This window comes from Oncorhynchus tshawytscha, linkage group LG06 (assembly GCF_018296145.1).
Source record: "Oncorhynchus tshawytscha isolate Ot180627B linkage group LG06, Otsh_v2.0, whole genome shotgun sequence".
NCBI classification, from domain to species: Eukaryota; Metazoa; Chordata; class Actinopteri; order Salmoniformes; family Salmonidae; genus Oncorhynchus; species Oncorhynchus tshawytscha.
Genome location: NC_056434.1, coordinates 58,627,581 through 58,655,212, shown reverse-complemented (window position 1 = coordinate 58,655,212; position 27,632 = coordinate 58,627,581). Strand labels below are relative to the sequence as shown.

The 27,632-nt window shown below is 42.5% G+C and overlaps 1 protein-coding gene and 1 long non-coding RNA gene across 7 annotated transcripts in view; both read left to right on the top strand.

Annotated features, from left to right (window-relative positions):
* The window catches only part of LOC112252765 (prominin-1-A), a 38,541-nt gene extending 31,568 nt beyond the window's left edge, over window positions 1–6,973 (top strand). For all 6 annotated transcript variants that reach the window (XM_042323448.1, XM_042323449.1, XM_024424316.2 and 3 more), the window contains 14 exons: window positions 659–815; window positions 906–1,058; window positions 1,181–1,304; window positions 1,418–1,506; window positions 1,639–1,723; window positions 3,769–3,912; window positions 4,027–4,095; window positions 4,206–4,292; window positions 4,495–4,548; window positions 4,674–4,754; window positions 5,144–5,212; window positions 5,423–5,512; window positions 5,612–5,724; window positions 5,990–6,973. In XM_042323448.1, coding sequence (XP_042179382.1) covers window positions 659–815; window positions 906–1,058; window positions 1,181–1,304; window positions 1,418–1,506; window positions 1,639–1,723; window positions 3,769–3,912; window positions 4,027–4,095; window positions 4,206–4,292; window positions 4,495–4,548; window positions 4,674–4,754; window positions 5,144–5,212; window positions 5,423–5,512; window positions 5,612–5,724; window positions 5,990–6,041 — 1,367 coding nt within the window. In that variant the 3' untranslated portion in view covers window positions 6,042–6,973. The remainder of the gene's footprint in view (window positions 1–658; window positions 816–905; window positions 1,059–1,180; window positions 1,305–1,417; window positions 1,507–1,638; window positions 1,724–3,768; window positions 3,913–4,026; window positions 4,096–4,205; window positions 4,293–4,494; window positions 4,549–4,673; window positions 4,755–5,143; window positions 5,213–5,422; window positions 5,513–5,611; window positions 5,725–5,989) is intronic.
* A 4,078-nt stretch (window positions 6,974–11,051) lies between these two features.
* On the top strand, window positions 11,052–26,522 carry LOC121846718. Its single transcript, XR_006083667.1, has 4 exons — window positions 11,052–11,312; window positions 24,145–24,264; window positions 25,589–25,659; window positions 26,282–26,522. It is a non-coding gene; the product is annotated as an uncharacterized LOC121846718 (long non-coding RNA).
* Window positions 26,523–27,632: the final 1,110 nt, after the last annotated feature.

Genomic DNA, 27,632 nt, shown 5'->3' with positions numbered 1-27,632 from the left:
TATTAAAATAATAGTTCAAAAGAAAAGAACAGGTCACCCCCATGAGACCCTCTCCGCGATACCGTCTTCTGGGCTCCGGGTCTTGCTGTGTCCCGTGGGGATAAAAAAAAAACCAGAACTCCCTCCTGTTACGTCTCAAACTGTCCCCAACTATATGGGAGTCCTTTCTTCCCCCAGTCTCTCTCCTGTGTGCTGCCCTTCTGGCAGCTCTATGGGACTCGTACGGCTGGTGAGAAATCAGCCCTTGATTACTCACCAGCCACAATTAGTCCTGGCCGGAGAACCCGTCGAGACCTGGCACGTCCAGCAGAGGGAGCCATCGCCTTGTGATGTGTACTCCGTCTGTCGCAAGACCTCGACGAGTCTCCCCCTGGTGGCTGACCTGCTGTACGCCACAATCTGCATTGCTTGCTGCTCTGGCTTTTAGGCTGGGTTTCTGTATAAGCACTTTGTGGAATCCGCTGACGTAAAAATAGCTTTATAAATCAATTAGATTCAGTTAAACTTCTACGTTGTATAGGTTATTATGCACACCCACACTATCAAGAGTCTATGTCTACTAGCCTTATAGCCACATCTTATGCTTTAACCTTACCTAAATACATTTAAAACTGACCTTGGATCAGTGTCTAGAGGTATATTCATCCTTCTCCCTCAGATGTGAAGCAGCAGCTTGAAGACATCAAGAGACAAATCTCTGAGGTGAAGGGAAACATCCCTGTCTCTGCCCTCAGAAACATCTCAGACACACTGGGAGAGGCTCAGAGATACATCGGCATGTACTCACAACAGTCAGAGAGGGTAGAGATGATCAGGTAATGAACACACTTACACCCACATGCACACACACTGACCTGACAGGACTGAACAGATAAGGTAAAGATCCTCTGTTTTTGTCTCTCTAGGTGGGGTGTGTGTGTTATCCTGAGCTGTTCAGTTCTCCTGGTTGTAGTGTGTAACCTCCTGGGTCTGTTTTTGGGCCCGGTTGGACTAAGCCCAAAGGACGAGCCAACAGAACGATCCAGCACCGCAGACTGTGGAGGAACCTTCCTCATGGCGTATGTACTGTCACTGTGTGTGTGTGTGTGTGTGTGTGAGCGAGCATAGGCATAAGTGATGCCCGTGCCCTTAACAAAAGTAATCTAGTGAAAGAGTGATCTCAACGTATTTGTGTGTGTAGGGGAGCAGGGCTAAGTTTCCTGTTTTCCTGGCTCTTCATGCTGGTGGTGTTAGTACTGTTTATACTGGGAGGAAATGTCTACACACTCATCTGCCAGCCCTGGCGCAGTGGACAGCTACTACAGGTACACAAACACACTCACACGCATACTCACACGCCTACACACACTCATACATCCACACACACACAATGGATTCATTGACTCACTGATTGATCGTGTGTCTCCCCCCTCCCCAGTTTGCTGACACTCCAGGCCTGATACAAGGCTTCAATTTAGGAAAGACACTAAGCCTGAAGAGCTACCTGACGCTCACTGAAGTATACAAGTATGTAGAAACATTATAAAGGGTTATACAAATGAAAGATCTGCTTTCTGGTTACTATAAGTCACTCTAAATGTAATGTTGTTTTTGTTCTGCTATTGTGCTATGTAATGATGTATTGTTGTGTGTTTGTAGTGATTGTGAAAAGAACAGGCCTCTATGGACAACACTCCATCTGTATGATCTCATAGACCTCAATGCTTTGCTCAACGTGTCCAAAGTACGACTGTCACACTACAATTTCTATTGTTTCTACTCCGTCACATATGGTTCCTACTCTGTCACATAGGGTTCCTACTGATTCTACTCTGTCACGTAGGGTTCCTACTGATTCTACTCTGTCACGTAGGGTTCCTACTGTTTCTACTCTGTCACGTAGGGTTCCTACTGTTTCTACTGTCACTGTAGGGGTTCTCTGTCACTAGGGTTCCTACTGTTTCTACTCTGTCACGTAGGGTTCCTACTGTTTCTACTCTGTCACGTAGGGGTTCCTGTCACTGTTTCTACTCTGTCACGTAGGGTTTACTGTTTCTACTCTGTCACGTAGGGTTCCTACTGTTTTACTCTGTCACTAGGGTTCCTACTGTTTCTACTCTGTCTAGGGTTCCTCTGTTTCACTGTAGGGTTCCTACTGTTTCTACTCTGTCACGTAGGGTTCCTACTGTTTCTACTCTGTCACGTAGGGTTCCTACTGTTGTCACTAGGGTTCCTACTGTTTCACTGTCAGGGTTCCTACTGTTTCTACTCTGTCACGTAGGGTTTACTGTTTCTACTCTGTCACGTAGGGTTCCTACTGTTTCTACTCTGTCACGTAGGGTTCCTACTGTTTCTACTCTGTCACGTAGGGTTCCTACTGTTTCTACTCTGTCACGTAGGGTTCCTACTGTTTCTACTCTGTCACTAGGGTTCCTACTGTTTCTACTCTGTCACGTAGGGTAGGGTTCCTGTTTCTACTCTGTCACGTAGGGTTCCTACTGTTTCTACTCTGTCACTAGGGTTCCTACTGTTTCACTGTCACGTAGGGTTCCTACTGTTTCTACTCTGTCACGTAGGGTTCCTACTGTTTCTACTCTGTCACGTAGGGTTCCTACTGTTTCTACTCTGTCACGTAGGGTTCCTACTGGTTCCTACTGTTTCTACTCTGTCTAGGGTCACGTCACGTAGGGTTCCTACTGTTTCTACTCTGTCACGTAGGGTTCCTACTGTTTCTACTCTGTCACGTAGGGTTCCTACTGTTTCTACTCTGTCACGTAGGGTTCCTACTGTTTCTACTCTGTCACGTAGGGTTCCTACTGTTTCTACTCTGTCACGTAGGGTTCCTACTGTTTCTACTCTGTCACGTAGGGTTCCTACTGTTTCTACTCTGTCACGTAGGGTTCCTACTGTTTCTACTCTGTCACGTAGGGGGTTCCTGTCACTAGGGTTCCTACTGTTTCTACTCTGTCACGTAGGGTTCCTACTGTTTCTACTCTGTGTACTGTTTCTACCGTAGGGGGTTCCTACTGTTTCTACTCTGTCACGTAGGGTTCCTACTGTTTCTACTCTGTCACGTAGGGTTCCTACTGTTTCTACTCTGTCACGTAGGGTTCCTACTGTTTCTACTCTGTCACGTAGGGTTCCTACTGTTTTTCTGTCACGTAGGGTTCTGTTTCACGTCAGGGTTCCTACTGTTTCTACTCTGTCACGTAGGGTTCCTACTGTTTCTACTCTGTCACGTAGGGTTCCTACTGTTTCTACTCTGTCGTATGGTTCCTACTGTTTCACTCTGTCACGGGTTCCTACTGTTTCTACTCTGTCACGTAGGGTTCCTACTGTTTCTACTCTGTCACGTAGGGTTCCTACTGTTTCTACTCTGTCACGTAGGGTTCCTACTGTTTCTACTCTGTCACGTAGGGTTCCTACTGTTTCTACTCTGTCACGTAGGGTTCCTACTGTTTCTACTCTGTCACGTAGGGTTCCTACTGTTTCTACTCTGTCACGTAGGGTTCCTACTGATTCTACTATGTCACGTAATGGTTCCTACTGTTTCTACTCTGTCACGTATGGTTTCTACTCGATCACATATGGTTTGAACTTTTTCTATCACCATATACTGTCTATTGATGATCACTGGGAATCACTTTACATGGGGATTTAATTCCCAAATGAATCATCTTATGTTTCCACTTCCAAATTGGTGTAAAGTCCATATATTAAACCATCTGCTCTCCTTGGACAATTTTTCCCCTAGTCTTTCTAATCATGTGTTTACCTCTCCCCTCCCAGTACACAGAAGAGATTCAGCAGCACTTTAACAGGAATGCGATCAAACTGTCGACTGTCACCCTGCTCACCCGCGACATACGCAATCAGCTACACAGCTTCTCTGACAAGGCCCATGATGTCGACTTCAGCTCTGTCACACAGCAGGTACAAAGTGTGTGTGTGCGCATCCGTGTGACCTTTGGTCTCGTAGTTTGTATCAAATTTGAGTATACATCAGATCATATGACACACCGTAACGGTTTCAACGTCTGTTTTTAGATCAACAATATTTCCAGCATTGATCTGATTGAAACAGCAGACAGGCTAGACCAACTGGCTGCTGCTCAAGTGAGTAGTAAAACCCACTCAGTCATCATCGTATAATGTGCTCCTCAGTGTTGGACTGTGCATTTGTAGAAAGACAGTAATGTGAAGCATGTCCCACCGTCTCCCTCCAGACTGGTGTTAAATTAGAGCTGACACAGGAGGCTACAGACCTGAGAGAGATCCAGTTCTACATTAACACTGCCATCATCCCACAACTGGTACGTCCGACCAGCCTGGCGCTGTTGGCTTCTGCTCTGGACAACGTCAGCTAAATGTCCCATGCATGTGGCCGTACTAAATGTACAGCTATCTGAACTATCTGTGACGTGTTTTCATCAGTTCTTTGGAGGTCATTATTCAGAGCAGAGTCACGTTGTGTGTACGCGTGGATATAGTATCGGTCGGTCTTTTGTGTTTCAGACTCATTTGAACTCCACCATAGATGCCCTCGGTGTCATAGCGTCACATATCGATGTGAGTATACTGCAGGATGTTCAGAAAGCATGAGCAGCGAGTGTTCTTTCGTTAGACCACGTCACAATGTAGCTGTGCAATTTCTCGCTCATCCCTCTCTCTTTCTCTCTCCCTCTCTCCTTTAGCGCACAGTCAGAGATGTGTTGAGGGAAGTGGGAACAGCTCAAGACTTCCTCAACACTAACACTTCACAGATTGTCAAGGCCGTGAGTAGCCACACGCAAGCGCATCCCGTCACGGAAAGAATACTTTACAACCAGAAAACGACGTCATAATGCCACATTCTGTATGGTGAAGAGGGAGAGATGAGTTCCGATGAGTGTGACAAGCACAGCTCTCTGTCTGACTTAGCCTGTAGCACCACAGCCATTGCTCACATCTTAGCTCACAAGGCCCACTTCACATAGTTACAGGGAAGTCCACCTGATTCTCTGCTGCAAAGCTCCACTGACTCTCATGACTTCTGAGTGTATTGAATATACATCTGTCTCGCTCTCTCTCTCTCTCGCTCTCACTCTCCTCTCTCGCTCTCAATCTCTCTCTCTCTCTCTCGCTCTCACTCTCCTCTCTCGCTCTCAATCTCTCTCGCTCTCAGGAGAGTAGGGGGTTCCTAGACTGTCAGATGGGGTACTTCACGGCGTATGCTGACTGGGCTAATTTCACGGTGTGTTCACTTAGTGTACTATTATTACTGTATCACTGCATTACCCTACCGTGTGTTTGGTTTAATTTTAGGTTTAGCCTCAACCCTACGTGTAAGAATGTGTGGTTGATCATCTTCTGTTAAAACAGGCCTGGGTTTCAGGCTGGGTATATAAAATACAATTGATTGATACATTTGATTGATTGACACTTCTGTGTGTGTGTTCTGTAGATCACTCAGCAGGTTGGTCTCTGTGGCCCAGTGGCTGAAGCTATGGACTCAGCTGAGGTTATAGTCTGCTCAAACATGGTGCAATCTCTGGTGAGGAAACTATTACACACACACACAGAGAGAGAGAGAAAAGGATTCACTGTGCTAATCCAACATGGTTTATTAACCTACGTGTGTCTGTTTGTCCAGAATGCATTCTGGTTCAGCCTGGGCTGGTGTACGATCTTCCTGGTCCCCAGCATAGTCTTCTCCATCAAACTGGCCAAGTTCTACAGGAGGATGAAGCACAGTGATAACTACGAGTGAGTAGCTAAGATATTTACACGCATGCATCCGATGATTGTACTTAGGTACTCGGTGGGCCCCCATACCATCTTATCTTCTCATTCAATACGACATAAAAGGCTGAACTGATCCTTTGTCAGCACTACTACTGCGTGACTCTTGGTGAATACGGGCCCAGGACACTATGATTGATTGAAACGTTGTTGCAGTAAAGGTGGTATGGGACCAAGATACAAACTCTTTTTTTTTTTTGTTGTTCTTGTTTCATCTTTCTCCCCACAGCAACCACATAGCCATGAGCATCATCCCCCGAGCCCAAGTCCAACCCTACTGAGCTGAGGGAAAGAGGACTGGCCAGGACTGTTACTGCTCTCAGGGACTATAACCATGACTGTCACAACTCCCTGACAAGAGGATCATGGAACATTTCAAACAGAACTCTGTCACCTAAATAAGAATTTATTCTTAACGGACTTGCCTAGTTAAATTAAGGTTAAATAAATCAAATTAAAATAAACCTTCATTGAAATCAAATGATTGTCACTACCAGGACTCTGGCACCCCTACTTAAAACTACTACATGGAACATTCTGAACAGGACTAAAGCCAGTCGCATGGTGTATTTCAATAAGGAAGTGCTACTCTCCCTCAGTGATGGACTGAAACGCAGGAGCGATCTCGCACTCACTCGATGGACAGAGGAACTGTTTTCTGTAGACGGAATATGCGCCACACATGCACCTCATGTTTCCATGCTGTGTGTCAGGAATTAAAGGCCACATTCTCAATGTCTGCAGTACATACACACACACACACACACACAGAGAGTTCCTCTCAGGAGTTTTGCAGGATAACATTTCCCACGTGGTTCATGATATCTAATGGATTGACTGTATATGTATATTGTATGTTTTCAACCAATATTTTGGTTTGAATGTACCATAAAGAACATCACTGGCATTTTTTTTATATTTGAAAGGATTTCGTTATGGGAAATGGGACAAACCCTGCTAGTACCACCTGAATAATGATATATTAGATATAATGATAAAGTATATATGAAATCAAATAGGGTAGGTATTCAATATGTTTATGATCATTTCATTGTGAGTTGTTTTTTTTGTCTTTAAAAAAAAATGTTTTTTTTAATGAATTATACTAACTGAAATATGTGATTCCACTATGATAAAATGGTGTGCCAAATAATGAGTAGGATGTTTGTATGTTACGAAGCACTTTATTAGGTCTGTTTTATATATATATATATATATAGCACTTTATTAGGTCTGTTTTATATATATATATATATATATATATATATATTTTAGCATTGTGCAAATTACTTTAATTAAAGATTTGCTACTGATAGAGATGACTGTGTGTCAGCTAATTCTTTCTCAAATGTGTCACTGTTATAGTATTTTGTACTAGAGCATGTTTCTGATAGGATAGCATCAACGGTCAACAGAAACGAGTTCTGCATTAGACTATTGTTTACACAGGATGCAATCTAAAAATGGAACAAATCAATCGATGCGTGTAGTTTTACAGCACAGATCCACCTGAATCAGTGAACACAGCCTCTCAGCATCACCATGGGGAGAGAGGGAGGTGGGGGAGGAGAGGGGGATGGAATCATGGATATCAGAGGTGGAATTTGAACCCAAATGACACATCTGCAGTGTGTTCTAGCCTCTTGGAGCAGCCTTGCTCTCTCTCACCCTCAGTCCTCCTCTCTCTCCCCACAGCAGGATTTTCTAACAAAGAGATAAGAGTCCCCATTGTCTTCAGGCTGTTGGCATCACTCCAAGGGCTCCTCGACTTGAGAGTGCAGACTCAAATCTGACGCAAGACAATGAGTGGGTGCCTCCGCCACCCTTGTCCTCTGTGCACCTCCCTTCCCTCCCACCATTCTCTCCCTTCTCCATAGACGCACACACACACACACACACGGTTCCATAGCCGTGACAATAAGGAGTGGTGCCGCTCAGCAGACATGGTATGGTCATTCTTCTCATAGTTAACCCGAAAGGAGAAACACAACGTTTAACCAACTGTACTGGTTCACACACAAGGCTGTGTGGAGCTGTAAAGAGATGTGGTCATTGCTGGGCTATGGCCATGTTGAGGTTGATATCCCAAGTTATGAGAGCAGTGGGTTATGTGTCTTGAATGTAAATGTAGTATTTCCTCCATTTCTGTGACTGGTCTGTTATCTTGCCAACTCCTATGGCACGAACAGATCTGGTACCAGGCTAGTTTAAACAAAGGGTAACAACAATGTTTTTGTAACTTGGTGACGTCAAAGGGCCTATCAAACACAACGACCTGTGGGAGCCATGCCATATGGTGAGGATGACAAACTATTCACAAAACAGAAAAGGGGCACTTCTCACAGTGACACACGTACTGGGCACATTCCAGATCCACAAATCCTAAGGCCTGCGTAGAACATCAGATCTTTACAATCTTTACCACATCACCATGTTATAATGATCTTGTAAAACTTTGCAAGCTTGCACATAATATGGTTATCTGGAATGCACCCAATGACACAACTACTGTAGTTAGCCTGGGTACCTGACTGTTTCTGCTGTTAGAAACACTACATTGTTGCCTTGGCAAGACAACGACCAGTTAGCGTAAATCAGAAATAGCCTGGCAAAATACTATACAATCCAATCAAACAGTTTATTCCAAAATAGCAAACATACACAAACACGAGACCATGTTGAAGTTGTAACTTTGATTGAATAACACACGTATGTTGCACTCATTCATAAATACCCAAAACATGTATCTGTGTGGCTGAAAATGAAACACTGCAGGACAGTTTTCAGAACTGATCGGAAAATAAAAATTTTGACAATAGGCAATACAAATGGGGAACTCAGCCTGTCAAAATGGAGCAAAGGCAAGTAAACAAAGACTTCATTTTCAGAGCACATTCACCTGGAGCGGCTGGTAGCCTAGTGGTTACAGCGTTGGGCCAGTAATGGAAAGGTTGCTGAATTGAATCCCCGAGCTGACAAGGTAAAAATCTGTCGTTCTGCCCCAGAACCCCACTGCCCCACTGTTCCCCTGGTAGGTTGTCATTGAAAATAAGAATTTGTTCTTAACTGACTTTCCTAGTTTTAAATAAGGGTTCAATTTAAAAACATGTCTGGATTGAACAGTAGGATACTAGGCAATGGGATTTTCTGTTATTGTCCTGTTCTAAAGCTTTACACATCCATTCAAGTCATTGAGCCATCTAATCCTACTGGTTTCAGTTTCATTCTGGCACAAGCTTCACTTGTTGATCAGTCAATGTCAATGATTGGCCAGAGAGAATATACACAGTCTGTGATTAAAAGGCATTGAAAATCAAGAGACATTTTGGCCCACCAGGACCTAGGACATACTCATCATATGCACAGTGAAACATCAAACAGAACGTCGTCACAGCATCTCATGAGTCATATCCTGCGTCCCAATTCTCAACCCTTTTCGCTCTAGTATACACTCCCCCACATGGATTTAAAAGCATAGGATTGGTGTAATAACCCATGCTTACACTAGCCCTATGCTGTTTAATCTATGTGGGGTATTTCCTTGAACCACTTAAAGGAAAAGGAGGGAGAATTTGGGCACAGAACAAATTCTTCTTTGGCTCCCAGAGCAGGCAACCAGTTTTTCCTGGCCGAGTTATGTGATCAGGAAAAGCTCATCGCCCCGTCTCACACACCATCCCATGGTCCTGACTGCTGTATCTATAGCGGTGGTGGTGACTGCATTAGAGCAGACATGTGTGAGGATCAGCAGCTCTCTGAAGGAACTTAGTCCAGTAGCATTCTGGAGTCTCACTGTGTCTGCTTCAGCAGGCCACATTTGGTGAGCCCTGCATTCAGTCGGTATATATTACCAATTTACAGTATACAGGGCCTTCAGAAAGTATTCACACCCCTTGACTTTTTCCACATTTTGTTGTATTACAGCCTGAATTTAAAATTGATTGAATATAGATTTTGTGTTACTGGCCTACACACAATAACCCATAACGTCAAAGTGAAATTATGTTTTTAGACATTTTTACCAATTCATTAAAAAATGTAAATCTGAAATGTCAATAATTATTCAATCTCTTTGTTCTGACAAGCCTAAATACGTTCAGGAGTAAAAATGTGCTGCATATGTGCTGCATGGACTCACTGTGTGCAATAACATGATTTTTGAATGACTACTCTACACACATAGAGATAGTTGTTAATAGTAGTAATAGTAATAGTAATAGTTAATAGTGAAGTTATTAATTACATTTTGGATGGTGTATCCATATACCCAGTCACTACAAAGATACAGGCGTCCTTCCTAACTCAGTTGGGGAAAGGAAGGAAATCGCTCAGGGATTTCACCATGAGGCCAAGAGTGGAAACAGTTACAGAGATGAATGGCTGTGATAGGTGAAAATGAGGATGGATCAACAATACTAACCTGAATGAGAGTGAAAAGAAGGAAGCCTGTACAAAATAAAAAATATTCCAATAAATGGATCCTGTTTCCAATAAGGCACTAAAGTAAAACTGGAAAAATATTGGCAAAGACATGAACTATTGGTCCTGAATACAAAGCGTTATGTTTGGGGAAAATCCAGCACAACATGTCACTGAGTACCACTAGTCATATTGTCAAGCATGGTGGTGGCTGCATCATGTTATGGGTATGCTTGTCATCGGCAAGGGAGTTTAGGATTAAAAGAAACGGAATAGAGCTAAGCACAGGCAAAATCCTAGAGAAAAGCCTGGTTCAGTAGACAAATTCACCTTTCAGCAGGGCCTCAACCTAAATCAGTGGTTCCCAAACTGTGGGGCACCCCCCTGGGGCGCAAGGGGTCGGCAGAGGGGTCGGCAAGGAGCGCTATTTATAACTTGTCCGAAATGTCCAGATCAGCTAGTCCATGTCAGCTAATGTTTTTTAGCCCATAGATTATGTTGTAATGTTTGAGTCCTCAAATATCACACAAATACACATTAGACATGGCAAAATGTATAGAATTACAAGAAAATAAGCTTTAAAACAGCAAAATATTCTCTGCATCTCATGACAAGATTGTAAGAATTGCGGGAAATAAGCTTTAAACCTAAAAGAGGGGCGTGAATAGTGCCTGTGCTCATAGAAATAGATGTGGCATGCATGGGGGCCTGAATGAAAAAGATTGGGAACCCCTGACCTAAAACACAAATACACAAATATACACTGTTGCTTACCAAGACGATATTGCATGTTACTGAGCGGCCTAGTTAAAGTTCACTTATATCGGCTTGAAAATCTATTGGCAAGACTTGAAAATGGCTGTCAAGCGATGATCAACAACCAAGCAGAATACGAAGCTCGCATTGAAAAGACTGGTATAGAGGCACAAAAGTATTTTAGTGGTATGATATTGTTCAGATCTATCTGACCACTTCAGGAGGGGGTCAGGGATGCACTGTGCCCGATTTCTCCTCTGCAATCAGGCCACCGAAAGTGCATACAGTGGGCAACATCATCAGCACTTCTCCCACGTCTCTAGAAAAACGAGAGTCATCTCTGCATCATAACGTTGGAGGAAATACGTTCCTAGCATGTGGGTAATGTGTTTGCTGGCCTCAAATGCTAGCCAGCTAGCTACTATTTAGAATAAAAAATGTGTTTGGCTAGAGTTATGCTAACTTGTTTGCAATCCCTTTAGCGTTGATTGCTAGCTTGTTGGCTAACTAGAGGTTAGCTGGCTACTTACATTAGCTACAACCATCAGTTGTTGTATTATCCACCGTTTGTAGAATGCACACTGTCATTTGAATATAGTACCGGAATGGACATAATGTGGACATGGTGGACAAATGTAAATGTAGACAGATGAGGTCAGAACTCCATTCTCAGAATACAAAAACTGCATAACTGTCAAGTCTAGACACGGTCTTAGAGATTTACCCAGAAAGAGACTCACAGCTGTAATCGCTGCCAAGGGTTATTTTACCAGGCATAGACTCAGGAGTTTCAATACTTACGCAAATGAGATATTTCTGTATTTAATTTAATACATTTGCAAAAATGTCTAAAAACATGTTATCTTTGTCATTGTGGGATATTGTGTACATGGGTAAGAAATAAAATAATATATTTAATCCATTTTGAATTCTAGCTGTAACTATAAAATGTGGAATAAGTCAAGAGTATGAATACTTTCTGAAGGCACTGTATTTAAGTGCTAACGTCCGAAAAGCCGGTGTTTTCGAGGATATATTGGCATGGGTGTTATTCGTCTCGGGCCAATATATCCTCCAAACACCGGTTTCTCGGGCATTATCACTTTTATACAGCGGGTTACCGATATATTCAAATAATTATTGACATTAACATTAAACACGTTATTTTGATGACTTTCACAAGATCTAGTCCGGACAGAAATCTAGGCTTTGCTACCCATGCCCGACTGGTCGTTCATTCTATCGGTTCGGATGCTTGAGACGCGACCCAGTCGCTCAGTATCTCTGGACGCGACAAGTCGCTTGTTCTACCATACTGGCTGGCAACGATCTTATCCCTTGCTTGCTAGCTAGTCAACTACGGCTAACTTACAGTTACATCAAAAAGTGCAGCCAGAATAACAGCAAAGTAGCTGCATTTGCATAAGATGTATTCTAGTGATATTTATTTTGGAGACATCCATAACAATGAGCTAATGAGGAGTGATTTGCCTGACATAGGAAATGTGCTCACTCATCAGGACACTGTCGTTTAGAGGAGCTAGTCAACAACACAGCTACAGTAACCCAATCACTTCAAACTGAAGCTGGAACGACTGCAAACTAGCTGCACTTCGTTTCGTTTGACCACACTTAAACTGTATAATGAAAGCAGTTGATGGGTTACTAAAATAGCTCTACCTATTGATTGGTAGAAGCTACTCCTAATCTGCTTTCAGATGTGAAAAACAGAGAAATCGAGGAAGATTTCAAATACTCTAAATTTGTCTGACTTGTTAGGGGAGTGTTCAAACATTATTATTATTTTTTTTGGGGGGGCTGTAAAACAGCTGTATCGTTAGATCCATTGCAGATCTTTTTTTAATTAAATAGCATAGAAGTAGACAAAGATGTCATACCCTCTAACTGTTGGGAAAGTGGTCAAACCGTAATTTGTTTATAAAAAAAATATTTACAGAAAATGTTGTTTGACGCAGTTACTAAAACAGCCGTAACTTTAAATTGGAGTAAAAATGTTGTTCTGAGTTCAGATTTTAAAAGCAAAATAATAGAGGAAGAGTTCATATGCTCTGAGTTGTTGGCAAATTTGCCAAAGTAGCTGATTTGTGTCAAAAGTTGCATTGTTGCATTTAAAGTGAATGGAATGTTGAAAGTGATTTCACAAAATGGGGCCTTTTAGAATGTTGAGGAAAGCCCATGCAAGTGGATGGAGGACAAAACGGACAAAAAGCGTAAATAGTTTAAAATAAATCTAACAGCTATATAAAAGCACACTATTCCAGACCGACCTGCACTGTTTTAAAAAGATTGAGTGACGTTTCTAGCTTAAACAGTGTAGGAGAAGCTTTCCAAAGAAAAAGAAAGAAGAAGGTCTATGATTTAAAGTGGGGACTGTTGCTTCGCAAGCCTCATTAAAAATGTATATTCTTTAGAGGTGGTTCCACAACTCTGTTAGCCTGAGTCCCGGATCTGTCTGTACCTCGGGTTACTGCACTGCACAAAACATTTAGAGAATCAGTTTAAATTCAAAATCACAGCAAAAGGCACAAAAAAAGACATACATTTTAGAAAACAATAATTTAGGCACTTTAAAACAATGATCTTTATCCATAGTGCTTCGTATACAAGGTTTGAGCTCCAGACTTTAACATTTAACCCAGGCATGACAAATAAATAATAAATAGGATGTTCTATAATGCTGACAATGGGAAAGCTCATCTGTCTGTATGTGTGTGTGAACCATGTAGCAGAAGACAGAGGAAATTATTTTATAGAATAGCATGTCATATCACTTAATCCGGCATAGCCAAAGACAGGACACTAGTCTGTGGGCGTGTGCACGTGGTGTGTGCATGTCTGCCTTGTGTGTGTGCGTGATATGCCTTAGTGGGGTTGGGGTAGACCCAAACCAAGGGCATAACAGTTATCCCTAATTCAATTACAGGTGCTTGAAGACAGTTAGTCACATCTACTCTACAGGGATGTTTGGTAGGAATGTACTAGGTGGGACTGAAGAAAGGTACTAGAGAGAAGGACAGGGGAGAGATTGGAGAGAGGGCTAAGAAGAGAATGGAAATAGAGAGAACGCAGAGAGTGTTTTAAGAAGTAGGAATATTTTATTGTGTTTTATTCGTAGGATATTCATCTACCGCTAGAAGAAAATGGGCATACTTTTTTACTGAAGAGCTGTATACATTCCTTGAATAATATGTTTCACCATAGATTTTTTCCACTGCTGCTGGAAAAGGTGTCACTATGTCAATGTTATTGTCAAACAGACAACGGTTCAGTGCAAGAGAGCTGTCATAGGTGAGTTCCCCTGCTAATGCTGTTTTCAAAATAACTGGGAACTCGGAAATCTCTGAGAAACTACAATGTTGTTGATCCATCCTCAATTTTTTTCTATCACAGCGATTAAACTCTGTAACTGTTTTTAAAGTCACCGTTGGCCTCTTGGTGAAATTCTTGAGCGGTTTCCTTCCTCTCTGGCAATTAAGTCAGGAAGGATGCCTGTATCTTTGTAGTGACTGGGTGTATTGATACACCATCCAAATATGAATTAATAACTTCCCCATGATCTAAGGGATATTCAATGTCTGCTTTAAAACATTTTTACCCATCTACTAATTGGTGCTCTTCTTTGTGAGGCATTGGAAAACCTCCCTGGTCTTTGTCGTTGAATCTGTGTTTGAAATTCACTGCTCGACTGAGGGACCTTACCAGTGGTGATTTTAGCATGTAAATCTTGGTGGGGCAAACTAAAAAAATGTTTTTAGATGCATGCCAGCAAAGCCAAAACACAACACTAAACAATACATTAATTGCACTATAACAGTGACAAACGATGCCAATAAACTGTTAGGGCCTACATAAAGCTGTCCCAACAACAGAGCTTTCTTTTCAGCACCATGGAGTGAATCCTTACTACTGCTACACCTGGCTGTCAGCGCAGCCTTGTCTGGCAGCAAAACAGTTCATTCAGCCTCATTTACTGCCTTTTAAAAATACATAGCTGATATCGCTGACTTGCTTAAACAAATGTGGTTTCTACTGACAATTGAGATGTACAAACTACGGCATAAGGGGACAACAAGCGGATACGAGGTGTCATGACTTTCTCTCCTTGGTGAGGATCAAAGTGCCAGATCAACTGACAATGGCTGACAGATAGTTGGGCTGGTTTTATGACTTAACAGCCGATTGTAAATTTAGAGAGAACTTTCTCTCTCTTGCCCTGCAGTATTGGGAAGGTAAAATCCCTTGTTACCGAGAGACTCTTGCCGCCCAAAACATCAACATCAAACAATGGACACTGGGACAATGTATTTCAACATCCAAATGTTAGGAATGATGAGAGATGGAATATGGAAAATGTATGTCTATTTTGTGATGTCATTAAAATAGTTATGAAGATGTTATAATGGAAACATTGCAACTTGAAGTGATTTTACACGGTGTATGTTAGGTTTACACCCTTTACGTTGTGTAGAAAATATCAAGAATAAAGAGTGTTTTTGTGACAGGGAGCCTAGAGAGCGTGTCAGCATGACGTAAATGCCCCCTTTCTACCCGAGGGTGTAAAAGGATTGAGCTAAGAATTAACATATCAGACTAGACGGACCATAAGTTGCAGCTTGATCCGCATTAGTCACGACCCCGAAAGATGCAACACAAGGTTGAAGAAGACAAAGGAACCTCTTAACAATCAATGCTGCGGTTGAGTAGCTGTACTGTATCTAAGAAGGTGGATTTAAGTAGGACCATCCAGTTATTCTCTTCAAATCATCGTTACCTGCACTGCTTTCATGACCACTCTGGGATCATCGACACGGCTGAATAGCCCGTTCTCAGAAGAACACTCTTCCAGAACGAGTGCGAGTAAACAGACAACCAAGATGAAGGACATTGTGACCTCTTATGGCCAATCAGAGACTTACACCTGAGAACGAAGGAGAAGGCCATCCGAAGAACAGGCTCCCCTTCTCACCAAGCGGAACCCTGCCCATTAAGGCCTGGGCCCAACAGAGATACCCAACAGAGATACCCAATGAAGACCTTCAACATGTAAATCTGGAACCTCTCTTTCTAAAATTATCTGCCGCCATTGTTGCAACCACTATTACCAGTCTGTTCAAACTCTCTTTCATATCGTCTGAGATTCCTAAAGATTGGAAAGCTGCCGCGGTCATCCCCCTCTTCAAAGGGGGTGACACTCTAGACCCAAACTGTTACATCACTGACCATTTCGAATCCTACTGTACCTTCTCCGCTGTGCAATCCGGCTTCTGAGCTGGTCACGGGTGCACCTCAGCCACGCTCAAGGTACTAAACGATACATAACCGCCATCGATAAAAGACAGTACTGTGCAGCCGTCTTCATCAACCTGGCCAAGGCTTTCGACTCTGTCAATCACCGTATTCTTATCGGCAGACTCAATAGCCTTGGTTTCTCAAATGACTGCATCGCCTGGATCACCAACTACTTCTTAGATAGAGTTCAATGTGTCAAATCGGAGGGCCTGTTGTCCGGACCTCTGGCAGTCTCTATGGGGGTACCACAGTGTTCTCGGGCCAACTCTTTTCTCTGTATATATCAATGATGCTGCTCTTGCTGCTGGTGATTCTCTGATCCACCTCTACACAAATGACACCATTCTGTATACATCTGGCCCTTCTTTGGACACTGTGTTAACTAACCTCCAAACGAGCTTCAATGCCATACAACACTCCTTCCATGGCCTCCAAGGGCTCTTAAAGGCTAGTAAAACTAAATGCATGCTTTTCAACCGATCGCTGCCCGCACCCGCCCGCCCGACTAGCATCAATACTCTGAACGGTTCTGACTTAGAATATGTGGACAACTACAAATACCTAGGTGTTTGGTTAGACTGTAAACTCTCCTTCCAGACTCATATTAAACATCTCCAATCCAAAATTAAATCTAGAATCTGCTTCCTATTTTGCAACAAAGCCTCCTTCACTCACGCTGCCAACATACCCTCGTAAAACTGACTATCCTATAGTCTCCAACACTCTACTCAGCAAACTGCATGCAGTCTATCACAGTGCCATCCATTTTGTCACTAAAGCCCCATATACCACCCACTACTGTGACCTGTATGCTCTCGTTAGCTGGCCCTCGCTTCATATTCGTCGCCAAACCCACTGGCTCCAGGTCATCTACAAGTCTCTGCTAGGTAAAGCCCCACCTTATCTCAGCTCACTGGTCACCATAGCAGCACCCACCCGTAGCACACGCTCCAGCAGGTATATCTCACTGGTCACCCCCAAAGCCAATTCCTCGTTTGGCCACCTTTCCTTCCAGTTCTCTGCTGCCAATGACTGGGAACTGCAAAAATCACTGAAGCTGGAGACTCATATCTCCCTCACTAGCTTTAAGCACCAGCTGTCAGAGCAGCTCACAGATCACTGCACCTCTATATAGCCCATCTGTAAACAAACCATTCGACTACCTCATCCCCATACTGTATTTATTTATCTTGCTCCTTTGCACCCCAGTATCTCCACTTGCACATTCATCTTCTGCACATCTACCATTCCAGTGTTTAATTGCTATATTGTAATTATTTCACCACCATGGCCTATTTATTGCATTACCTCCCTTATCTTCCCTTGTTTGCACTCACTGTACATAGACTTTTTCCTACTGTATTATTGACAGTATGTTTGTTTATTCCATGTGTAACTCTGTGTTGTTGTATGTGCCGAACTGCTGTGCTTGATCTTGGCCAGGTCGCAGTTGTAAATGAGAACTTGTTCTCAACTTGCCTACCTGGTTAAATAAAGGTGAAATAAAAACATATATTTTTAAAAACTGTGGGGACAACGTCATCGATGCACTTATTGCTGTAGCTGGTGTCTGATGTGGTATACTTCTCAATGCCATTGGATGAGTCCCGGAACGTATTCCAGTCTGTTCTAGCAAAACAGTCCTGTAGCTAAGCATCTGTGTCATCTGACCACTTCCATATTGAGCGAGTCACTGGTACTTCCTGCTTTAGTTTTTGCTTCTAAGCAGCAATCAGGAGGATATAATTATGGTCAGATTTACAAAATGGAGGGCGAGGGAGAGCTTTGTACACGTCTCTGTGTGTGGAGTACAAGTGGTATAGAGTTTTTTTTTTCTCTCTGGTTGCACATGTAGCATGCTGGCAGAAATGAGGTAAAATGGTTGACGTGATTCATGAGGATGACGGCTTGTCTAGCTTTCTAGCTAAGATCTTGAAATTATGATGTTGACATGATCAGTCCAATCAAAGCTATGGTGTATATAATGTGATTTGACAATTTTATCTGTGGCCAATGACCTTGAGCCTTCTTGGATGGGCACTTCTAATGTAACTTTATGGCAGCACCCAAGGTGCTTACATTTTTGGGCTCCCCCTGTACAGTGTGTCGATATAGGACTCGTTTTACTGTGCATATAGATACTTTTGTACCTGTTTCCTCCAGCATCTTCACAAGGTCCTTTACTGTTGTTCTGGGATTGATTTGCACTTTTCGCACCAAAGTACGTTCATCTCTAGGAGACAGAACTCGTCTCCTTCCTGAGCGGTATGACGGCTGCGTGGTCCCATGGTGTTTATACTTGCGTACTACTGATTTTTTACATTTATTTTGTCTGTCATAGTTGAAGTGATGAAAATTACAGGCCTCTCTCATCTTTTTAAGTGGGATAACTTGCACAATTGGTGGCTGACTAAATACTTTTTTGCCCCACTGTCCAACATCAAATCAAATCAAATCAAATTTTATTTGTCACATACACATGGTTAGCAGATGTTAGTGCGAGTGTAGCGAAATGCTTGTGCTTCTAGTTCCGACAATGCAGTATTAACCAACAAGTAATCTAGCTAACAATTCCAAAACTACTACCTTATAGACACAAGTGTAAGGGGATAAAGAATATGTACATAAAGATATATCTATGAGTGATGGTACAGAGCGGCATAGGCAAGATACAGTAGATGGTATTGAGTGCAGTATATACATATGAGATGAGTATGTAAACAAAGTGCCATAGTTAAAGTGGCTAGTGATACATGTATTACATAAGGATGCAGTAGATGATATAGAGTATAGTATATACGTATGCATATGAGATGAATAATGTAGGGAACATTATATTAGGTAGCATTGTTTAAAGTGGCTAGTGATATATTTTACATAATTTCCCATCAATTCCCATTATTAAAGTGGCTGGAGTTGAGTCAGTGTGTTGGCAGCAGCCACTCAATGTTAGTGGTGGCTGTTTAACAGTCTGATGGCCTTGAGATAGAAGCTGTTTTTCAGTCTCTCGGTCCCAGCTTGGATGCACCTGTACTGACTTCGCCTTCTGGATGATAGCGGGGTGAACAGGCAGTGGCTCGGGTGGTTGCTGTCCTTGATGATCTTTATGGCCTTCCTGTGACATCGGGTGGTGTAGGTGTCCTGGAGGGCAGGTAGTTTGCCCCCGGTGATGCGTTGTGCAGACCTCACTACCCTCTGGAGAGCCTTACGGTTGTGGGTGGAGCAGTTGCCGTACCAGGCGGTGATACAGCCTGACAGGATGCTCTCGATTGTGCATCTGTAGAAGTTTGTGAGTGCTTTTGGTGATAAGCCGAATTTCTTCAGCCTCCTGAGGTTGAAGAGGCGCTGCTGCGCCTTCTTCACGATGCTGTCTGTGTGGGTGGACCAATTCAGTTTGTCTGTGATGTGTACGCCGAGGAACTTAAAACTTACTACCCTCTCCACTACTGTTCCATCGATGTGGATAGGGGGGTGTTCCCTCTGCTGTTTCCTGAAGTCCACAATCATCTCCTTAGTTTTGTTGACGTTGAGTGTGAGGTTATTTTCCTGACACCACACTCCGAGGGCCCTCACCTCCTCCCTGTAGGCCGTCTCGTCGTTGTTGGTAATCAAGCCTACCACTGTTGTGTCGTCCGCAAACTTGATGATTGAGTTGGAGGCGTGCGTGGCCACGCAGTCGTTGGTGAACAGGGAGTACAGGAGAGGGCTCAGAACGCACCCTTGTGGGGCCCCAGTGTTGAGGATCAACGGGGTGGAGATGTTGTTGCCTACCCTCACCGCCTGGGGGCGGCCCGTCAGGAAGTCCAGTACCCAGTTGCACAGGGCGGGGTCGAGACCCAGGGTCTCGAGCTTGATGACGAGCTTGGAGGGCACTATGGTGTTAAATGCCGAGCTGTAGTCGATGAACAGCATTCTCACAAAGGTATTCCTCTTGTCCAGATGGGTTAGGGCAGTGTGCAGTGTGGTTGAGATTGCATCGTCTGTGGACCTATTTGGGTGGTAAGCAGATTGGAGTGGGTCTAGGGTGTCAGGTAGGGTGGAGGTGATATGGTCCTTGACTAGTCTCTCAAAGCACTTCATGATGGCGGAAGTGAGTGCTACGGGGCGGTAGTCGTTTAGCTCAGTTACCTTAGCTTTCTTGGGAACAGGAACAATGGTGGCCTTCTTGAAGCATTTGGGAACAGCAGACTGGGATAAGGATTGATTGAATATGTCCGTAAACACACCAGCCAGCTGGTCTGTGCATGCTCTGAGGGCGCGGCTGGGGATGCCGTCTGGGCCTGCAGCCTTGCGAGGGTTGACACATTTAAATGTTTTCCTCAAGTCGGCTGCAGTGAAGGAGAGTCCGCATGTTTTAGTTGCGGGCAGTGTCAGTGGCACTGTATTGTCCTCAAAGCGGGCAAAAAGTTATTTAGTCTTCCTGGGAGCAAGACATCCTGGTTCCTTGACGGTGCTGGTTCTCTTTTTGTAATCCGTGATTGACTGTAGACCCTGCCACATACCTCTTGTGTCTGAGCCGTTGAATTGAGATTCTACTTTGTCTCTATACAGACGCTTAGCTTGTTTGATTGCCTTGCGGAGGGAATAGTTACACTATTTGTATTCGGTCATGTTTCCAGTCACCTTGCCCTGATTAAAAGCAGTGGTTCGCGCTTTCAGTTTCACACGAATGCTGCCATCAATCCACGGTTTCTGGTTTGGGAATGTTTTAATCGTTGCTATGGGAACAACATCTTCAACACACGTTCTAATGAACTCGCACACTGAATCAGCGTATTCGTCAATGTTGTCGTCTAACGCAATACGAAACATATCCCAGTCCACGTGATGGAAGCAGTCTTGGAGTGTGGAATCAGATTGGTCGGACCAGCGTTGAACAGACCTCAGCGCGGGAGCTTCTTCTTCACTACTCTGGGCGGCTCTGACTTAGAATACGTGAACAACTACAAATACCTAGGTGTCTGGTTAGACTGTAAACTCTCCTTCCAGACATCAAACATCTCCAATCCAAAGTTAAATCTAGAATTGGCTTCCTATTTCTCAACAAAGCATCCTTCACTCATGCTGCCACACATACCCTTGTAAAACTGACCATCCTACCAATCCTCGACTTTGGCGATGTCATTTACAAAATAGCCTCCAATACCCTAATCAACAAATTGGATGCAGTCTATCACAGTGCAATCCGTTTTATCACCAAAGCCCCATATACTACCCACCATTGCGACCTGTACGTTCTCGTTGGCTGGCCCTCGCTTCATACTCGCCAAACCCACTGGCTCCATGTCATCTACAAGACCCTGCTAGACTGTATGTTTGTTTTACTCCATGTGTAACTCTGTGTTGTTGTATGTGCCGAACTGCTGTGCTTGATCTTGGCCAGGTCGCAGTTGTAAATGAGAACTTGTTCTCAACTTGCCTACCTGGTTAAATAAAGGTGAAATAAAAAATGAAATAAAATAAAAATGAGTGACAGAACACTGAGCCATTTTGGAGCTGCCTTACTCAAGAAATCAAAAAAGAGACCATGTTTGTATCCGGCTTTATTAACTCAAAGATGATTTTTTAATACATTATTTGCAAACTGATATGTGATGCGTATTAAAGGAAAAAATAACATGCAAAATAGGCAAAAAAATTCTAATAATAAAAAAATTGTTGGCTAAACAGGTGGGGCTCAAAACTGGTGGGGCTCTACCCCACCTGCCCTGAATGATGGGTCGCCATTGGACCTTACAGATAATTGTATATGTTGTGTACAGAGATGAGGTACTCATTCATATTAAACACTATTATAGCACACAGCACATTTTTAAACGGGTACTTCTAAGAACTTATATTGGACCCCCCTTTTTTTTGTCCATAATGGCAAACACAAATATAACTTAACTTACATTTTTCAAAAATGGTGATATAATTCTAAAAGCTTTGTTTAAAAAAAAACTTGATTCATGAGTAAATTCATGCAGTGTATTATTTGTTCTCGTACAACTTTGAACCAAACGTGACATTTGCCCAATGGTGTGACTGTCCCAGGTAAGGTTGGGGAACTTTGAACTTCAAGTAAATTTGTTGTAAAAAAGTATACAATTCCCTTCCCCTACTCTTTTAGTTCTAACACAGAAGTTTATTTCATACACAATAGTTCCCAAGTCTATTCGTGAAATCAAATCGTTTTTTTATAGAGTACATTTTGTCCCTAAAAGCAATGTCCACTTCGTGTGACACAATACTGTGTCATTCTCTTACAATGAGGAAGTACAAAAGACATGGCTGGAGCACATGGCCTGAACAGATTTTAAGCTTTATCAGAATGATGTATATGTCACTTCTCTGCCATTGCCTCAAAAGGGGTCAGTTTCTTAGTCATTTAGTGTGTTGCCATTTGAATGTATATACAGTATGTAAATAACAATATATATATATATATATATTACAATTTAAGTATAAAAAGCAATGAAAACATGTTTTGGTGAAATCATATGGAAGGCTTACTGTTAACAATAAGGCCCAAAATGGACCATACAGCCTCAGATTTCCAACGGTGTGACAGCTTTTTTTCAGGGCTGGCGTTATGGGCGAGCCTTAGGGGGCCTGGCCCACCCTACCGTACCTCTTTGCCCCTCTGTCTCAGTATGTGTAGACCATGTCTCTGATGCTGTTTGGACCAGAAGAGTATGGCATGTCATACTATTTCTGTCCAGACAGATTCAGATACATGGGCTACATACAGAGGTTGCACTGTTTTGCTCGCTTAGATGCATTCTTTGACGATATAGTTTCAGAAGAGAGAAAGAGGCAAAGTGAGAGGTGTGGGATCAATATCATGCCAAATGTATTCACAAATGTAAATCACCAACCCACAAATGTAAATCACTTTCCACAAACAAACACCTTTTGATTTGTATTTGTAAATCGACATATTGCATTATAATTGTTTTATAACTGCAGATATGCAGGTCATTTCCAAGGGTCTTGAGTAAAATGACTGCCATAAAGACAAAAAGTTATCACTCGTAGAAAGCAATCTGTAGTTGTAGAAAAAAGTTGGTCGCATAAATTTGATCCTATTGATGCTGTTGACCCGGATCACTGGTTGCTGCAAAAAGGAGGAGGTGTGTAATGGCTAGTTAGTTAGCGGTGCACGATAATAGTGTTTCAATCGGTGACGTCACTCGCTCTGAGACTTGGAGTAGTTGTTCTCCTTGCTCTGCAAGGGCCGCGGCTTTTGTGGATCGATGGGTAACGATGCTTCGAAGGGGACTGTTGTAAGAAGCCCCTGACTGCATTGTGCAGTTCGGGGCCCGGGCTCAATGTGTGGCGGAGTCAAACGCATTTAACCCGAACCCTTCCCATCTCCTTCAAGGTCACCCAAGTTGAAGTTCACGACGAAGTTATCAACGTCAACGAAAGCGAATCTTATTTGAACCTAACCTACATGGATGAAAATATAAACCATTGAAGTGAGACTGTCATTAGGCATAATGTATTTCAGAACATTCTTGTTATACCAGTGCAGTGGTATATTTTTATATAACCAACTACCACACTGATGTTAGCATAGCTTTAATTAGCACCCATGTGAGCTAGCTAATTGCTTACAATGAGGGACTCTTATTTGGACAAATTTGCCTACTTGAGCAGTAAGCCTAGGTTTACATGTACAGGTATGTAATCGATTCGATCATTGATTTTCTGTGTTTCTTCAATGTATGCCTTGTTGTGTTTGGCTGGCTCTAAATGTGTATCGTTGATGCCGACGGCCATTCCCTAAATTACACATAGCAAGTCTACACAACCGACACATAGGATATACAATAATGAAATTAAATGCCTATTGTATTGTTCTATGCCTTTCTAATTATCATGCCTTTTTATGTCTATGCTTATTTTCTTTAGAGACATGTTAGTGTGTTATTGGAGGGCGAGAGACCCAGAATTTTGAAAAATGCAGCAGCAGTCATCTTCATCACTCCTGTCACGTCTCTCGTCAGAAGGCATGGACCAAAGCGCAGCGTGGTAAGTGTTCATGATAAATGTATTACTCGAACAAAATAACAACGAGTGAAAACCGAAACAGTCCTGTCAGGTGCAGACACTAAACAGAAAATAACTACCCACAAAACCCAAACAAAAAAGGACAACTTATACATGATCCCCAATCAGAGAAAACGATAGACAGCTCTGATTGGGAACCACACCAACATAGAAATAAAGCAACTAGAATGCCCACCCTAGTCACACCCTGGCCTAACCAAGATAGAGAATAAAAGCCTCTCTATGGCCAGGGCGTGACAACTGCCCCTTCTGCACATGTACGGCTGAACAATATATGGTCAACAACCACATCAAAGGTCATGCTTCAGTGAGGCACAGAGGTACTATTTCTTTCTTTGTTTATTGAATATATTTGATGTTCACGGTTTTTGATTTTTTCAGTTACAGCAGCGTATTTAATTTAATTGTATAACTTGTTACTATAGTATTATTCCTCTCGTTCAGAGTTCACAATCAGAAAGTGTGACTTCAGTTGTAGAAATGCGACACACTTTCATTGTCGCTATTGCACAGCAACAATATTCAACAGAGCAGTTTCTGAAGCACCTGACATACCATCAGCATCCAGTGGCCCCTCAAGAGCAACCTTAAATTCTCATCCCTAGTGGATTGAAGTTATTTTTGGGATACCCATCGGATTGTGTGATTTTCTTTTTCAAAGGAAAACACGCCGCAAATTAGGCGATGGTGGTGCCTAGTTCTCCTGCAGAACTTTTCCATGCCGTAAGCCTTGAACATTTTAAAAACTTTTAATTTGCATCCTTAAAATCACTTGTTTCACTGTAGCCAGACTGACCTGAATATATTTTCATATTGAATGTATGTAATGTATGTGTAACGGATGTGAAACGCTAGCTTAGTTAGCGGTGGTTCGCGCTAAATAGTGTTTCAATCGGTGACGTCACTTGCTCTGAGACCTTGAAGTAGTTGTTCCCCTTGCTCTGCAAGGGCCGCGGCTTTTGTGGAGCAATGGGTAACGATGCTTTGTGGGTGACTGTTGTTGATGTGTGCAGAGGGTCCCTGTTTCGCGCCCGGGTATGGGCGAGGGGACGGTCTAAAGTTATACGGTTACATATGTCATTCACTAAGGTCTGAAGAAGAGAGGTTGAAAGATCAAAAAAGGCGGAGAAAAAACAAAACACACTACAGGTAGGTGTCATATGATGAGTGGTATAGTTTTAAACCAATGTTTAAAGACGTAAATTCCCCCTCTCATATGATGAGTGGTATAGTCTTAAACCAATGTTTAAAGACGTAAAACCCCTCCCTCTCCAATATATTTCAGGATGATGTAGAAGACGACCCCCCCCAAGAAGTCACAGCATGTCACATCAGCATCCAGCTCTGCAGGATCAGGTACTGTATAGGCTATTAGCTAAAGTAAGGTGCATTCTTGTACACACATCCCTAGAGGTTCCATTACACTACTTAATGTCTGCAATCTGTTTTCTTTCTAAACGATACTGAAAACAAAATGCACGGCGAACTGGAAGCGGTGAGCTGGGTATGTAGTCTACTGTGTGTAATGCTGAAGGCTTGATGCATGGCAAGATATACTAGTCGATATACTATATCTTATACTATATAAGATATACTATACTAGATATACTAGACTTGTTGAGTAGTTATAGATATCACTGAAAACCCCTTTAGTAATAGTGGCTTTTGTTTGCATGGTGGTATTGTGAAAGTGGTGTAATTTGTCTTGATCACTACTCTTAATATTCATTCTTCCTTTTTCTTCAAGGAAGCAGATGTTCTTCTAAGGGACACCCTAGAGCAGTGGTTCTCAATCCTGGTCCTGGGGACCCAAAGGGCTGCACATTTTTGTTTTTGCCCTAGCACTACACACCTGATTCAAATCATCAAAGCCTGATGAGGAGTTGTTGATTTGAATCGGGTGTGTTGTGCTAGGGCAAAACAAAAATGTGCAAACAAAAATGCCAAACATTTTAAAGGCACTGTTTCCCTCCCCTAGTGTAATTGGGATGGACGGGGAAGACTGCATTTACAACCCTTAAAGGACTACGGTTGTATGATGGCCTGGATGAAGATGAAAATATTATCCTCGAGGAATCATTCATGTTCCAGTTAAAGAGAGATAATGAGATGTTCTATGTGGAGGCAGTTGACAACAAGAAAATGACTGTCTGCCTCTTTTGATGAGCAGGGGTGAAGCCATTTTTGAGGAGTGGTCAAATCTTGTTTTTGTCTGCTGTGTTAATTGTGTTTATGTTGTTTAGTAAAGATGACGTAGAAGTCACCCGAGTCTCTGATCTCTTTAATGGAGATGGTATAACTTAATATACAATGCACATTCAGCTTGTCAGTATGTCTATATGGTATAGTCTCTCTCTATTCTCATGAGGAAAGTAAATGGCATTATGAATCAGGATAGGTAGTAACTGTATGTATATATATGCTCAATGAAATAATATAGTTATAACATTTATCAACACAATTTTAACAATACATGACATACATAATAAGTCTGTTGTTCACTGCAACAATATCAGTAGCTTCTCTCAAATATAGCATGAAGCAAAAAGTGTTACAACACATGTTCTGGTTCCACTTTATATAATATTTCTTACGATCTTCAAAAATGAAATACGTTTGTACTCAACATGTACCTTGCACAAAGGCGTGTGTTTGTATTCAGTGTGTGACTGTCAAACCTCAGATCAGATGGACGAAGAAAAAAAACACTGGTGGGTGGGGTCAAACGTTTGACCCCGTCCACACTGAGCCCCGCCCCGAACTGCACACTGCAGTAAGGGGCACTTGACTGTTGTCGATGTGTGCAGAGGGTCCCTGGTTCAAGCCCAGGTTGGGGCAGAAGCAATCCTGTTACAAAGTCTGGTTCCATATCCTACACCTCCCCCTCTACCTTTTGCATGCCTCTCCTGGGGAAACATTTAGAGGCCTCAGGAATACTTATGTCTCCTTAATCATCGTCTGTGCAACATGAGACAGCAGATGGATTATAATCACAAACAATGTATGACATATCCTTCACATTTAGTGGTGCTATCACACTCGCTAGCTAATTCAATCTGTTTGGGTGAAGAACGGGTGTACACCGCAATAGTGTTGCAAATATAGAGTAATCTAGGGCTAGGGTTTTGATTATTTACGTTGGACAAACTATGGTTACACATATGGCTGACATGTTATGGTTACCGTACTATAATTTCTGATTTATAGACATCGCTTTCTATGGGTACAAACTTTTTTTCTATGGGTACAAATCGCTTTCTACGAGTGTTAACTTTTTTTCTACAGGGTGAGAACTTTTTTTTCCACACATGAGAACTGTTTGTAATTTT